Raw genomic sequence first — 16085 nt, 5'->3', positions numbered from 1 at the left:
CGGTGGCGGCGCGCTGGCTTCCGTCGACATGGCTTTCTCTGTAGATTTGGGGGGTCAGACCAGAATGACGGCGGACTTTTCGTTTCGAAAATGCGAGATCTAGGAGCTGAGAACGCCTACTAAATCTAGATGGCAAAACGAATCGAGATGCGTCTCAGAGTTCTTCTCGGCAATAATTCGAAATTCAGGACAGGAAGGAAACAGAGCGATTCCGGAGCGTACCAGTCAAATGGCCGGAGCGCTCGGGAGAGATCAGCCTCGGGGACGACGCCGGGGATCCTACTCCGCCGCCGCCGCACACACTGAGTCCTCTCTCGCTCCCCTGACCAGACCTTGCCGTCGCGAGCCACACGGGAGGAGAGGAGAGAGGAAGGAACCGAGGCTGGCAATTAATAGAGGGCACGAGGGGTAACAGCTCGGGCCCCACCTGCCGGGAATGTGCATTGAATGGATCGACGCTCGTGATGGAGCCGGCGGCTTGCGGCGGACGGCCGGATCGCGGCCGGCGACCGGGCACCCATCCACGCCGATTTATTCGTGTACAGTTTTATGTACCCGTACCCGCCGTTCTGTCCCGCGTGCACGTGGGCCCGCACATGCGCTGTGGTTGGTGGTGTGCTGTGCGTGGGGTGTCAGCGACAGCTGTGTGTGATTCGCTGCGTTCGAGCTGGGTGCGACACTGCGACGGAGAGAACGTGGTGGGAGCGAGCCATTGGAGTTTTCCGGCGAGGCGGCCGGCCAGCGTTTGAACGCGACGTAACGACATACCCGAATATTTTCTTGATTAACTAGCACTCCTATTATAAAAAAAATCGTAAGCCAAAGCGAGTGGTCTTCCTCACAAGCTTCAGGGACAGCTCGCCACATGGTGTTACCTGTACAATGTTCAGCCAGTACATTCCGGCGTGTTTTGCGAATATTATCAGCACCAATTGTTTACTTTAGGCCTGTTTGGTTCCTAGCCACACTTTGCCAAGCCAAAGATTGGCAATTTGGCATGTGTTTGGTTCTTGCCACACTTTAGAGCTACCACACTTCACTAATCATATAGCCCACTTGTCATAGAGTGAATTTTTTGCCAACTTTTGCCACACTTTGTGGCTTCCAAAATCCTAGCCACACTTTTATGGCTGCCACACTTGCCAAAGTTAGGCTTGGCAAACTGTGGCTGGGAACCAAACAGGCCCTTTATTTATACAAGGATGCAAAGTCTACAAAAAAGACACATATCTATGCCACGGGGATCTTGTTTGTAAGAGCATCTCCACTCGTCCCCCCGAACAGGCCCCCGGCGAGCGTTTTTTCCATCCGGACGGCGTAATTCGGCCCAGTCGCGCCCCCGGTTCCTCGTTTTCGTCCGGATTTGGGCCTAAATCCATCCGGCGATCCCACGCCATCCCCGGCCCCCGGGAGCGCTCGGGGACTCCGGACGAGTGAAAAGCGGGCGTGGCCCCAACTTGTCGGCGACAATGGCCTCCGATCTACGGCAAAACCCTCGTCTTCCCGATCTACGGCAAAACCCTCGTCTTCCCGATCTACGGCAATACCCTCGTCGAACTCTAGCTTTGAACTCTCAAGTGGTGCAACATAGATAGATTATATATATATTTCGAATATAATTCGAATAAACATAGAAATTACATATAAAAACTTTAAAACTAAACTACTTCTTCTTCTTCTTAGAAGGCCCCGCCTCATCGTCGTCGCGGCGACGCTTCCGGCTCGTCACCTCCTCGTCGGAGGAAGTTGAGTCCTCCTCGTCGTCGTCCTCATCGGCCTCTTCGTCCTCCTCCTCCTCGCTCCTCCTCCTCGCTCCTCGCTCCTCCTCCTCTTCCTCGGCCTCTTCCTCGGCTCCGCTCCTCGGCTTCGCTCCACGGCCTCTTCGCCCTCCTCCTCGTCGTCCCACTCGTCCTCGCCGGCCGGCGGGGGGAATCGTCGCCGCTCGGACGATGCAGGCTGGATCCCACCAATGGCGTCATCCAGGCGGCTTCCCTCGCCGTCGGTGTCCGATGGCCAAGAGATATCGCTCATGGTTGACGGAGGATGGTGACGAGAGAACGGATGAATGGCTCGGCCCGTCGAAAACCGTTTATGTAGGTCTCTCGACGAAAGAGAGCGCCGGTTGCTCTTCCGCGGAGTTCGTGCTCCATTACGGCGGTTCTCGCATCGAGGCCACTTCGACCGTTCCCGACGAGTCGTTTCGGCTCTCCGGTCCACTTCGCGACGGTTCAATGCGGCGAGGGAACTCCGACGATTGCCCTTCCCGGTGATCGCGCCGTCGCTATGCACGCGGTGGGTGCGCGTCCATGGGCTCGCGGCTGAAAAAATGGGCCTCCCCAGGCCAAAAACTACATCCATCCGGCGCTAAATTTCGCCGGATTTGGGCGTGGGGAGCCCAAACGAGTGGGGATGCTCTAACTTTGTAGGTGATTCGAATTTGTCTACATTCGAGATACATGCGAATGTAGATAAATCTGAGTCAAATTATTTCTGAATAGAGGGAGTAATGTTTTTATGCAAATTAATGTAGCTGGTTTCCTGACGTTTATTTTGGTCATCCCAAAATTTACAAGATATTTGGAGTTTGAACTTAGAGGTGTCATAAAAGTTGCTAAGATGCCGAAATTACTTGTAGCTCTCGAGCTATGGTGACCTTGTTTTTATTTTCATTTTTATATCTCTAAATATTCCGGAAAAAAAAATTGTACACATATCCATATATGTTCTATGACCAAAATATGTATCAAATATATCTTTATGTGAGATCTGTAAAACAAATGTTGGAAGAAAAAAAAAGAGTCTTTTCCCTCCTCTTAGCCACATTTTTGTGATATTTGCCTTGTATCAAAACTCTCCATATATATGCATAACATATGTGTATACATTCATGTAAAAAAAATATGTGCTTCATTTGCTAAAACTTCTTAAATACCATTTTCTAATTTTTGGAAATATCGATCTCACCGTCCCTTTAAATAATTCTTCAAACTCACATAAAGTGATTTGAATTGCATCTTTCATTATGGTAGTGTTTGGTATTTACTTTCTTGACATCTTGACTTAAACTATCGTTGTTCGTTTAAAAAAAAAACCAAACAAATAAGAAAAGCACAACTGTTTTCACAAGAGCAAAGACACTTGTCCATCTTATATCCATCCTCCCATGTAGTCTAGAGTAGATTCCAATATCTGAAGTTTCTTTCTTGTATTTTCAAATTGTGACAATTTAACGAAGAAAGTAAAATATGATGATGGGACGCATAGAGGCAGGGGAGTAAACTGATTTGACAGAATTTTGCTTTTACCATGTCTTTTATCACATTTCTCTCTCGGATTTGGATAGGAGCGGATAACGACCAGTTGCGGATTCAATGGGATATAGAATACCGCAGATTTGAACCGAAAACGGGATGAACTCGGACATGTAACCAGAATAATCAGATAAAATAATCTCACATGTGAAGAGCTATATTTCTAGCGAAACAAATAATTTGAAAAGAATGTGGTGGGAGAAGCCCCTAGAGCTATAGTTTTCTATTAAAACAATAAGAACCTAAGTTGGATAATGATAATTAACTTCTTATAATCCATATCCTCATGCTAGTTGTTATACCATATCATATGTTGTATTGTCCCTTCAGGACATCTGATATCATACGTAATATCCTCGTGGATATTTAAGTTTCAAATATCTTTGTTTGCCAGATGCTTTAAAACCATTTATGAATTCTTTAAAATAGATTCGAAACATGTTATAAACTTATAATGCATATATTGCCCTATGCCCCTATCCATTTACACCCTACATGGAGGTGGGATAAACAAGGACAGCCGAATTCGGCAAGCAAAAAAGATTATATTTACTTAACAGATTTGCTATGCGCTTATTCTCAGCTGAATGAAAATTTCTTAATTCCCGTTCATCCTAACAATGTGTAACCACAGTTCAAAAGAGTGCAGCTGATTTCACTTTAACTTTGTGAAAAGAAAAGGTGCAACTAAAACGAGTTTCACTTATGATTTTCTCATGTGTCTCAGTCGACTGAGACATTAACAAACTCATAATTTAGTATAGATCCGTCCACACGGTCCATATCAGATGTTGTTAGTCGCGCGGAATAGTAATTCGATTGAGCTGAACTTCTCCCCCGCTTCGTTTGGACGAGTTTCTTCGTTGATTGTTCCTCTGCCCCTATCTGACCAAGGTTCGTGTTTCTTTCAGCCTGACCGGAGCTGGCTTTTGACAAATGGAGCTCAGGCTCCATGGAGCCCATATTTAAAAATTCAAAAACAGCATTTTTATATTAAAGAAATCTAGAAAGAATAATTAGATGTAGACACTGTTGTATTACCTCCTTTCCGTAAAACTTGTCTTAACTTTATAAAAAAAATAGTGTATCAAGATATTAAATAGATATATCTAAAATGTAAAAAAGTTAAGATAAGTTTTATAGGACGGAGGAAAGTACTTACCAGAGTGTAAAATCTCAACCCAGAACATATTTCAGGATACACCAAAACAACAAAATCCGACATCTAAAGTAGAGTAGTGAACATGACAAATTGCAAAACTTTCAAAGCTGGCATTTCAAGTTGAGATTTCACACGCTGGTAAAGTATAACATTATCTGCATCTAAGACATTTTCGGATTTTTTTCTAAAAAACTACGAACTCGGGCTCCTTTCCGCTCGAGCTTCTTCTTTGATTGTTCCTCTGCCTCTGTCTGACCAAGTCTCTTTCAGTCTGACCGCCTTTTGTCTTGGGTGTAACTAATTTCGTCAGCACCTAGCCACGAGACCACACGGGTCGAGTCCACGGTGCAAGTCTCAGCAACGGGCAAATGGCAAAGCGGCTCACGGCTTTGGTCGCGTCCGTTTCCCGGTTACGCGTCCAGGCGCGTCGCCGCCGTTCTAGATGGCGAATCTTGCCCAGCAACATGCCAACATGCCGACGTGCTGCTAGAACCTTTGACCGGCCTGGAGTTTCTCGTAGTGCATGACACTTCATATGACTTGTGCACTTGAAATATTTTGACCCGAAAATTCAAGAAGAGAAGAAAGGAGCATTTTTCTTTTGACGGGAGAAAAAGCGGAACAAGTTCGGATCGCACGGATGCAAGAAGCGGAAGATTTCCAAGATGCCATCGGAAGGTTCCTCGACTAAACATATATAGGCTCTTTTAGAGCCTCTCCACCCGCGTCCTCTAAAGCGGTTCCGAAAACGTCGGATTTATCGTTTAGGGGACATGTTCCTTCGTGCCGCGCTTTGGGGGTGTCGCTCCCCAGCCGCGTTCCCAAACGCGCCCCCAAAACTTTAAAACACTGTATTTTTATTTAGTAGATAGAAGAAAACTCTGTACTAATATTTCCGTACTAATATTCAAAGCAGTGCAACATAAACAAATTACATATAAACATTTCGAAAACACATAACCAAATTACATATAAATTTTTAAAACTACTACTTCTTCTTTGATGGCCCCGTCTCGTCGTCCTCATGGTGGCGCTTCCTGCTCGTTACCTCTTCCGAAGAGGCGGTGTCGGTCGACGCGTCGGAGGAACTTGTGTCCTCCTCCTCATCGATGGTGCTCGCCGGCTGCACCTTCGCCTTCGCCTTGGCATTCGCTTTCGCCTCCGCCTCCGCCTTCGCACGGGCCGCCGCCGCCGTCGCTTCCTCAGCCTCTTCCTCCTCCGCCTCCTCCTCCATGGCCTCCCATTCCTCCGCGCTGTCCAGCGGCGGCGGGGAATCATCGCCGCTGCTAGGCGTCGCAACTCGCAACTCTGTCCCACCAATGGCGCCATCCCGGAGGCTTACCCTCGCTGTCGGTGTCGGATGGAAGCTGAGAGAGGTCGCTCATCGTGAGAGGTTTGAATGAATGGCGGCCGGTTGTAGATCCGAAAGTGCCTACGTAGGGGTCTTATTGAGCGCGGATGAACAGCGGTGCAGATGTCGAAAAGAGCGGCGGTTGCTGTTCCGTGGAGTTCGCGCGTCGATCCACGCGGTTGCTAAATCAAAGTGGAATGGGGTTTTGTTAAGTCTTAGTCACTCAAGAAAGATGTGCAACTACGGTTTTGATAAAAGTGCTACTCGTGGCACTTTTCTAAAATCAGTTACATTTTTAAACTGTAGTTGCAGTTTTTCGGTGACACTTAGATAAACCCAAAACTAAAGACATGATCCAAAATATCGGTATAGGAGTGGCTAGCAACCAATTAGGTGGAGAAAAGTCATGGTGGCTTGGATGGGAGGTTTGTAATGGCGGAGAGGTGTATTAGCCGATAAGAAGATTTGCGGGATGACTTGCAGCGGCCTTGGCGAGAGGGGGTGGTAGCATAGGTGGACTACATTTTTGATGATGCTCCTGGAATAGTGTGTCGCGATTTCTAAGGTGAAAGCTCAAGATCTGGCTTTCATTAATTGTGACTGGCAATGGCCTTGCCGAAGACATTATTTTGTGAACTCAGACTTTCTCGAGGGTGAAAACCCAAGATCTTTAATAGGGCGATGACAACGCTTGTGTATCATGTCCTTCCAGGCATCCTTGATATCTTTGAACATCTTGTTAGTGCACGTGCTGAATGAAATATTTTTTTTACTAAAAATATAATAATACCGAGTATAAGTATACTAATAACCAAAGTGTACACAAAAAGCTGAAGTACTATGGTTGTAATCTGTATTCCGCATGATGTCCAAATGAGGCCCTCGGATGCAAAACTTTAGTGTTTGGAAGCTTTCATGGGAAAAGCCCCAGTTGAACCTGGGTGCACGTGAATCTAGGTTAGAAATGCATTTTCGAAATGTGAAAAAATTCTGAAATAAAAATATCGGGGTACGTATGCATGTTCCATGTGTGCGTAGAAAGTTTTCGCGGAGAAACCACTTTTTCGTTTCAGAATTAAAAAAGACAAAATACGTCACATATATACTGCTATATAGCCCTGTAAAATTTCACTTTTTTGCCGAGGCAAAATAAAATGTTTTTTCAGAACGAAACTCATGTCCAGGGCACATGTTTGAGATCATCTTTGCAATCATTTTGTGTTTCGATTTTTAAAATATATTTTGACATCACAAACCAACTTTTTGAAAAAGTGGGTTCACATACACCCAGGTTCACGGTCTCTTCCCCTTCATTCATGGGTCTTTGGACCAGGGCAGGGCGAACCTCAAAGCAGCCCACGTTTAGGTCAACTAGGAATGGTCGGGACGTTTCCATGGAGCGTGGCTTGGATACCAAGGGTGTAGGATGGGAACCATGGTTGTACGAGCTCCTGCCATAATGGAGATGACAGGAGTTTGTGCGCTGCAGCGAAAAAAGGCGGTAGAAATTCAGTCACCTCTTCTCAAAACTCTCCCTATTTACAACTCTACTTTCGCCGTTTAAAACCTAGTTCACCATTTTCCTCCTTTGAGCTTTCTTATCCGGTTGGTGAGGTAAGTGGCGCCCTTATCTGCGGTGACGCCGATAGCACGCATTTTCAGAAACTAGGTACTGTGGAACCCGATTAAACTTGCTCTCGCACTAATTTCCTTTAGACTGTTCATGTGAAATTTATCATTTTTGTCTAACCTACATACTTTTAAATTTGTGTATTAAAAAAATGCATGTACAAACGTGCATCCTACATGCAAAAAAGTCTGTTTGAAATTTTTGGAGACATGAAAATACCAATTTTTGGGCCCCTCCTTTATCAGGTTCAGCGGAACACACGTTCCACCACGTATTTTTATGACGGCGTCAACTCAACTTCTTCCTTTCTCCCTAGCTATCCACTAGGTCCTCCACCTCGTCAAACAGGTATAAATAACTAAACCCTCAATCATGGTAGATGCCAGGGGATGCGCTTCCACTCATCAAAAGGAGATGCCATACACGACGAGCGGACGGGCATCGAATGATCAACAATGGAAAGCGTCTTCGTCATGCTGGTGACAGAGGACGCAAGTTGCATCAGGGCAGTTCCAGCCCCGAGTTTGCATAAGCACACGTTTCCGAAGCCAGAGCTAAAGGAAGACTTGCACTTGTGCTCGACCTGCATTTTCCAAAGCTTCGTGAAGTTGATTGAGAAGTAAGATCCCAGGAACTGGCATACATTCATAAGCAGATGATGCAGTGTAAGTGGCCGAATCATTCCAACGTCAACTGATTTACTCCTCATCATCACCAGTGAGATGGATATGCCGGAGGAGGAACCATGGTCCATAGGGCATAGGCGAAGGAACTCCTGGAGCTGACAGTCAGAGCTGATGCGATCCCCAGGCTTACTACCAACTAGACCACTGAATACGCTCTACCGCCCGGACTCTCCACGCCTGTCCAGTTCAGGGTCGTACCGCTGCCTGTTCGACCGCACAAGATTTTCCGATTTAGAGGACCTTCAAATTAATATGTTAAACTAGTACTCTAATGGCCGATTTTGTTTAATTGGATCTCAATCAATTCGATGAGAGATGCTACGGAGTACTATACTCCATTAAGGCAGTACTAGTGCTTAGGAAATTTGCAATCGCATTAAGTTCAAAGGCTCCCAAGCCACCCACGCCTCTTTACCTGTATCTTTTCTTTCTCTTTCATCACGAGTACAGCTAATTCAGTTAGTCTTCCAATAAATATTAAGATTTTTTCTCAAGGATTTTTATGAAGAACTAATTGAAGATTCATTTAGAAAGATGGCATGTTTCGACTAAAAATTAGCACTTTTGAATTCTTAGATTGCTTTTTCACATGATGCACTTCTTTTAATTTATTTTACCACATACTAACTCCATTCCTATAAATAAGACACACACACATTTCAATGTGAACCTTGACCAAATAAATAGGACAATAATATCACGATCATATAATACATAAGCAACATTGTTAAAATCGTGTTGGAAAATACTTTCTAATGATACCAGTTTTATATCAAATATTTTTTATATACTTCATCCTAAAAAATATGTTTCAACTTCATCAAAACTCGCATGTATCTACAAAATAAACTCATCTAAATACATGTATATCTAAAACATCCTTTTTAAATAGAGAGATATAGATCAATATTGTGTCAAAGATAAAATACGAAAAACAAGGGCGCATTATTTACTGAAATGGAGTGAGTAGTATACATAAAATTATCTTAGTTGCCAATGATCATGTTGAGGGCCTCTATTTCTTATTTTTGCTCAGGGCCTCCGTATTCTCAGGTACGGCCCTGGTCCAGTTTGCACAGTATTTGCAAGTCTGGCAAGTTGTCGTGGCCACGCACCTTGCCCCGGATGTCAGCAGTGAGGAGCTTTGTGTGAAGGGCAAGCCAGGCGAGATAGAGCGCGCTTCTGCTGTCGTCAGACAGAACTATCCTGTTGAGCCAGATCAGGGTGTTTTTTTGGGTTTATTTTGGCTTATGGTGGTTTCTCACATGTGTTACGGGTTTCTCTCTTGCTTAACGAAAAGGCAGTGCCCTGCCGGTTGCTCCAAAGAAAACTAGGTCACAGAGTGGTAGAAGCGCCCATCTTACTAGCCTACTTCATTATCCCATTCGGGCTTCGATCAGCAAGAGTATCTAAGCATGCCGTGTTCTAGATTATGTACAACCTATGGTCTTTTGCATTTAGCTCTTTATATTCAAACACTCAAAATTTCTATTTCAAAATTTTAATAAAAAATTCAAAATAAAAAATTAGAGATAGCTAATGATGTATACTACAATGGTATAAAATCTCAATGAAAACTAATCTGTATTCTAGGCCGGCTCGCTCGCGAGTTGGAGGAAGAAGATTAGCATACCGCTTCGAGGAGCAATTCCAGGCAGGTACGAAGGTTCAGACCTGCGAATTGATCAATGATCACTGAAGGAAAAAAGGCCCGGTGGGTGCGGGCTTGAATTTGCTTCTGTTTCCACACTCTAATTCTAGATGCATCCAAATAATAGAATTAGTGGCCCGAATTCCAGTTCCTCAATTCTAAACCGAATTAATTGCATCCAAACACAGTGTAACAAATTTCATGGTCTTGAAATGTGCACTATTCGTCACGAAATTTATCAGATTTTTTTTTATTTTTGTGTGACCTAGAAAACGTAGTTTGTATTGAGATTTTGCACCACTGTAGTATACATCATTGGCTATCTCAAAATTTTAATTTCATTTTTTTTGAATTTTACAATACGAATTCTAAGTGTTTACGGATAAAAGGCTATGTGTAGCTCTACCTTCGTTTTAATTTTTCCTGTTCCATTTCGTTGATACCAGACACCTCAATAAACTATGTCATGGGATATAAAAGAATTGTACTATTAGCTGGTCCCTTACTTTTCTGTACAACTCCCCAGCGGTATTACTGCCTTCGCGCCATAATATAAGTTGTTATTGCAACCAATAATCATATATTGATTCTAATAACAACTTATATTACAGGAGGAAGGGACTACCTACCAGTGATGCCAGGCATTGCCTGCATCAATCGCAACCGAGCTTGCTGCGCGCCACAGCTTCTAAGTATAATAACATCTAGAACACAAAATATGGAAGCACCTCTGTCGTGACACAAGTATATTAGTGGGAATTTTGAACGTCCAGGTACAAGGAAAGTCCACAATCAATTATGAGCACACAGAAATGCCACATCGGCAGATTTGTCACAGTAATTTAGTGTAACAGCAAGTTTTGTCATTTTGCTTCTGGATTAGAGACCTGCTTGTTCTGCCTAATAGACCTTGGGACAAAGGTAAGGCCACGAGAACGGCGATGGCCAAACGTTATGCTCGAAGGCGTGGAATCGGCAGTGCTCAGCTTTGATACAGCTGAGGTAAGCTCGTCAATCTTTTGCTCAACCTCCATCTTATTCTCCTCAGCCTCCTTCTGAAGTTCATGTTCTTTCGGCTCCTTATGATTGTGCTGTTTAGGTCGATGTTTCCATTTCATCTGCCTTGGGCTATTTCCATCAACATCCATCAAAGAGTCCCTTGCCTCTTCTTCCTTGTGAACAGTTTGCCTCCGATGATACTTCTGACGATGCCGCTGGGAAGGTTGTGCCCTTTTAAAGAATTCAAATGACTTGGGAAATTGATGCTTATCAACAAGATGCTGCTGCCTACTTTTGTAGTTCTTCAACTTCACCCCGCAACCCTCCACCAAACATTCATACTATTTCAGACAAAAAGGATTTGTGTTAGTCTTACTAGTGATATGCTTATCAAAAAAAAAATTGAGGGGATATGCTTATCAAAATTAGCTGAATAAAAAACTCTGTTAGCTGAATAGTACAGTAACTATGTGAATGTTGACTGATGGCACAACAGATAACTGTAAATAATTTTATGATGATCATAAACACCGGAAACTACTGGAAATATTGAGGTTATGTAAAAATTGACTAATTTGAGTAATATGCATTTTAATAAATGGGTTGCTTACTTTTGCAGTGAAAAAAATCATGTAAGTGCTGAGGGATATATGTTATTACCATCAGAAAACCACGAGCAACTTTTGCTTGAAAAAAGGAATCATGTGCCTCAGAAATATGAATACTCAGCAACCTTGAAGTTGGATACACTCTTGAACATACAGAGCATGAGGCAGTATGCCGAGTGCTGTAGTGGTCTTCAAAATCCTCCAAGCAATCTAGATGAACACCACAACCAGCAATTGGACAACACACAGTGCTGCAATAGTTTTAGACACGTGGCTAAATCAATGTTAAATTGGAATAAGACCAAACTAATTGATGTAATTCATAACACGCAGAGGGAAAACAGAAATGCAGAATGGTGTGTATTATCACTTAGCAGTTGTCAAAACAAAACACTCATCATGTTGGCTCATAGGTGCATATGAACCTATTATTAAAAATGCATAAAAAACAAAAACAAAATGTCAATCCAAAATAAAATTTCGCTTTGTACATCCAGACATTCTATGTCCCTACACAAGTTTTCAATAAAGAGAACATTTTATGTGGCCTGTATAAAAAAATACAAAACAATGTTATTAAGTGAATTGTCATGATAGAGCATTAAAATTTGCCTTTTCTACATGTGGAACAAAAATTGTTCTTTTTTCCCAAAAACTTGTGTACAAACATAGAATGTCAAGATGTACATGCCCAATTTTATTTCAGAATTTTTTGACATTTTAAAATGTGTTTTCACACAACGAGTTCATATGCATGAGGGAGCCGAATTGGATTTTCCACTCCTCTATTGCTATAAAGTAATAAAACTCCACAGAGCAAACCAGTGTAGAAGAGTTCAGTTTGTAGAAGGCAAATTTTCATTTGCACAAACAGATAGTTATTGCATGCAGAAATTTTATGTATCTAATAATGTGATGATGCAAATACATAGAACCCTCATGCGTAGCAGAATTGTGGATTTTACATATATGTGCAAGGAATCAAATTCTAATCCTAGGGTAAAGGGGAATCACTATCCGACCCCCCCCAGTCCCCACCTATACACACACCATGGGATTCCTAAGATAATAACAAATCCATAGCTTCGAATTCACCAATGACCATGAAAGTAATCATGCAATCCCGCCTTTCTCTGAAACAAGGCAACTTTGGTTGTGCGGAATGGTAGGAAATAAAATAATTACTGAACGCATAGCAAAGAAAAATAAGTACTTAATGCAGTAGCAATATTCTCCCCTGGTTATAGCTGACATGTGGTACAAAGGTGACATGTGAAAATGGCATAGAAACATCAACACATATAAAACTTAAGAAAAAATGATACAAAGTATAATCTAATATCAATCGCCAGTGGCCAACAAAATGACATGCAAACAACATTAACAACCTCACAGTCGCCACATCCATCCTCTCAAGTTGATACCGGTCATCATCCGAGAGATCCAGAGCAACCTACAAGCACAGGACGAGACACTTCAGTATGAGAGGGCTGCACAACATGTAGTCAACAAGGTAAATAAACCAATTCCAATTAAAGTAGATCCACAAAGCTTCAGTACATATACAAGCTACTCTAGGTGTATCGAAGTGTCGTCTGTCCACGGTCAAAAACACCCGACTTCTGCAAAATTAACCTGCAAAACTCGCCATTCTGGAGACCACTAAATTCAGAGGTAGCATAAGCAACTTGACATTCTAGCAACCACAGGAAAGAAGGTGACATGGTTCATTCTTTCAAGGATTAGGCACCAATATTTGACTAAAATCTACTAGCAATACTTCCTGTGTTCCTAAAAGTATTTTATTCCATTAAGACAAATCTTTGAGCAACAATTGCTTAATGAATAAAAGGTTATGGACATGAAATTTGTGCCATTGGATTTGTTTTTAAAAACTTGTTATGATAGCGATTTTGTATCACATAAGTCACATATTTAGAAAGCAATTTTTTAGCAAGATCGTGTTCAAGTGGAATTCTCTAAAATCTAGAAGATCTTCCGGTTACACGCTCGTGAACCCTCGATCTGGTGCATGTGTGTGTGGAGGGAGAGGGGGTACCTACGTGCTTGGCGAGTAGCTCGCGCTCCATGTCGCCGGCGGAGAAGAAGGGGTCGTCGGGGGGCAACCGCCGCCGCGACGCCTGCCAGAAACCTAGCCACGGCACCGCTTTGGGAACCTCAGCCTCGGCCCCTCCGCTCTCCCCCGGCGCGCACATCTCGATGGCCTCAGTTGGATTCTGCTGCATCCTCCCTTCTAGAACCGCCGATTAGTAAGCTCAGTTCGCCAGAGCCGTGCGCCGCCGCGCCGGCCGTCGTCCCTCGGAGGGAGATAGAAGTGGGGAATGGCGAACTCGGAAGGATGGTCGGATTCCGCGACGCCGATGCTGCCTGCCTGCGCATGTGGAGGGAGTTAACGGATTGGGCCGTAATGCACTACAGGGAGAAAACTCCTTTCGGCTCATGGGCTGACACCCACTTGACCCCAACCTAAATTTTGACAACATTTCTAGCAGATTGGGCGTGCTGGGAGGCTAAAAAACTCCCCATTCCCCCAACCTCCAAAATTCGGACTTCACTTGGTCGCAGCAAAAAAATATATCCGATTTTATTTTATTAAAGTAAAAGAACGGTTTGCCTAAAAAAGAAAATACCAATCAGACGCGGATCTCGTCGGAGACTTGCCGGAGACCTTGTAGCAAAAAATTTGTACTAAAGTAGCAAAATCACTGACCATTTGTAGCAAAAGTTTTACACAACTGTAGCATAGTCAACTACTCCTCGCTGGCGCATCGTCGGCAGCATCCCAGCTTCAGCTGGCAGCACTGTCACTTGCTTCTTGCAGCATCGGCGTTGATCGTTTGCATCACCGCAGCTAAAGGTTTGCAGCACTTCACCTGACATTTACAACACCACCCCTGACGGTTTGAGGCACCGCTCGACATCACTGGAAGTATTTTTCGTAGCCATTGGTAGCATCTCGGCACTCTGTTGGTAGCATCTGGCAGCAGACCTTTGCTGCTCAGCTTGCTTCTTCTATACATCCACTGAAGCACCAATTTTATGCACTTGTAGCTCCACATACTGTCCTTTGCAGCTCTCAGGGATGTCATTTGCAGCTTCAGTAGAATACTTAGATACGAAAAGATCCCGAATATACACGGCCAAACAAATGGACCAAACAATTGGTCCATATGTGAAGTCATGACCATCGCGGTTGCCGCTGGCGCCGCTCCTCTTAGGGTGAGTACGTGGCGGATGGCGAGGTCATCGGGCCAGGCGAAGTAGATGAACCCCATGGACGAGATCGGGCCGTGCGACCTCGACGATGAGGTCGAGGCACGAAAAGTATCCCGCGGATGGGTAAAAAATAATCGAGATATCACGCGTTTCTTGTCCATAGAGGCTCACATCCGGCACCCATCAGCCACCAGCATCCCTCAACATTTAAAAGGTAAAAACAAACAGAATGGACCGAAAAAAGATAAGTATCCCGCAATATCTCGGGTAAAAACATAATCGATATATCACACATTTTTGTACACATAGGATGACATCGGGGACCCGTGAGGCAACTTCGCCCCTCAACATTAACAAGGCGGCATTGGAACGAAATGGAAAAGTCAAGTAGCCAGAAGTCATGGGTTAAAAATAATCGAAGAAAAGAAACGTATATTGTCCAGAGAGGCTTGCATCGGAGACCCATCAGCTAGTAGCATCTCTCAACATCAACAAGGCGATAGGAGATCGAAAAAAAAAAAGTCAAGTAGCCAGAAATCACGGATAAATATAATCCAAAAAAAAAAAAAACGTCTATTATTCATAGAGGGTGATATCAGGGATCCAACAGCCAGCATCATCCCTCAAAATTAACAAGGCGACAAGGATCGAAAAAAAAAGTCAAGTAGCCAGAAATCATGGGTAAAAGATAATCCAAAAGGAAACGTTTATTTTTCACAAAGCTTGACATCATGGACCCATCTGCCGCACAGTGTCCTCAACGTTAACAAGGTGGCAGGAGATCGAAAGAATCAGTCGAGTAGACATAAATCACGGAGGAAACGTTTATTGTGGAGAGATGCTGACATCGGGAACACATCAGCTAGCAGATAAACAGCTCGATCGGGGAACATCAACCATGTCGAAGCGGAGGGCGTAACCGAAATAAAAATAGCACAAGAGACACCGGGTGCCGATTTGCGTTGACTTGGCCGGCGCACCTGAGAAATCCTCATCCACCATGTACCATGCGCGACGTTTTTGCCGAATCTGTGGCGTTGGATGGCCTCAAAAACGAGATTTTTTTGTGTGATCTACCACGGAAAGAGAAAAAAAATCGTCGAGGATGGGTCATCATCGACCACGGTCGGACCCCAACTTCGTCGACTATAGCAACTTTTTTTTTATAGTGAGTGGCAAGTCCCACTTCCTTTTATCATATGGTTAGCCTTCTTCACGAGATCCCCGCATCGCTCTCCTCAAAGGAGATGCAGTGTTGTCGTTCACAACCGCGCCCAAACCATTGCGCTGCCGCTTGGCTCCTCCACGAATGCACCCGCCTGCAGCTTGCTCCTCCCGCCCGATGTTGGAGATATGCCCAAGAGGCAATAATAAAAGTGGTTATTATATATCTTTATGTTTATGATAAATGTTTATATACCATGCTATAATTGTATTAACCGAAACATTG

General features: G+C 43.8%; 1 protein-coding gene across 1 annotated transcript; it reads right to left on the bottom strand.

The window, feature by feature from the left end:
• Positions 1–10511: 10511 nt before the first annotated feature.
• Positions 10512–13758, bottom strand: LOC124692013 (zinc finger protein 511-like). Its single transcript, XM_047225312.1, has 4 exons — positions 13462–13758; positions 12787–12851; positions 11451–11649; positions 10512–11131 (listed from the first exon to the last, which is right to left on the bottom strand). The coding sequence occupies exons 1-4, from the start codon at positions 13642–13644 to the stop codon at positions 10655–10657; spliced, it is 924 nt and encodes a 307-aa protein (XP_047081268.1). The 5' UTR covers positions 13645–13758; the 3' UTR covers positions 10512–10654.
• Positions 13759–16085: the final 2327 nt, after the last annotated feature.

Source organism: Lolium rigidum, chromosome 2, assembly GCF_022539505.1.
Source record: "Lolium rigidum isolate FL_2022 chromosome 2, APGP_CSIRO_Lrig_0.1, whole genome shotgun sequence".
NCBI classification, from domain to species: Eukaryota; Viridiplantae; Streptophyta; class Magnoliopsida; order Poales; family Poaceae; genus Lolium; species Lolium rigidum.
The sequence above is the reverse complement of the archived record's forward strand: the minus strand, read 5'-3'. Positions and strand labels throughout refer to the sequence as shown.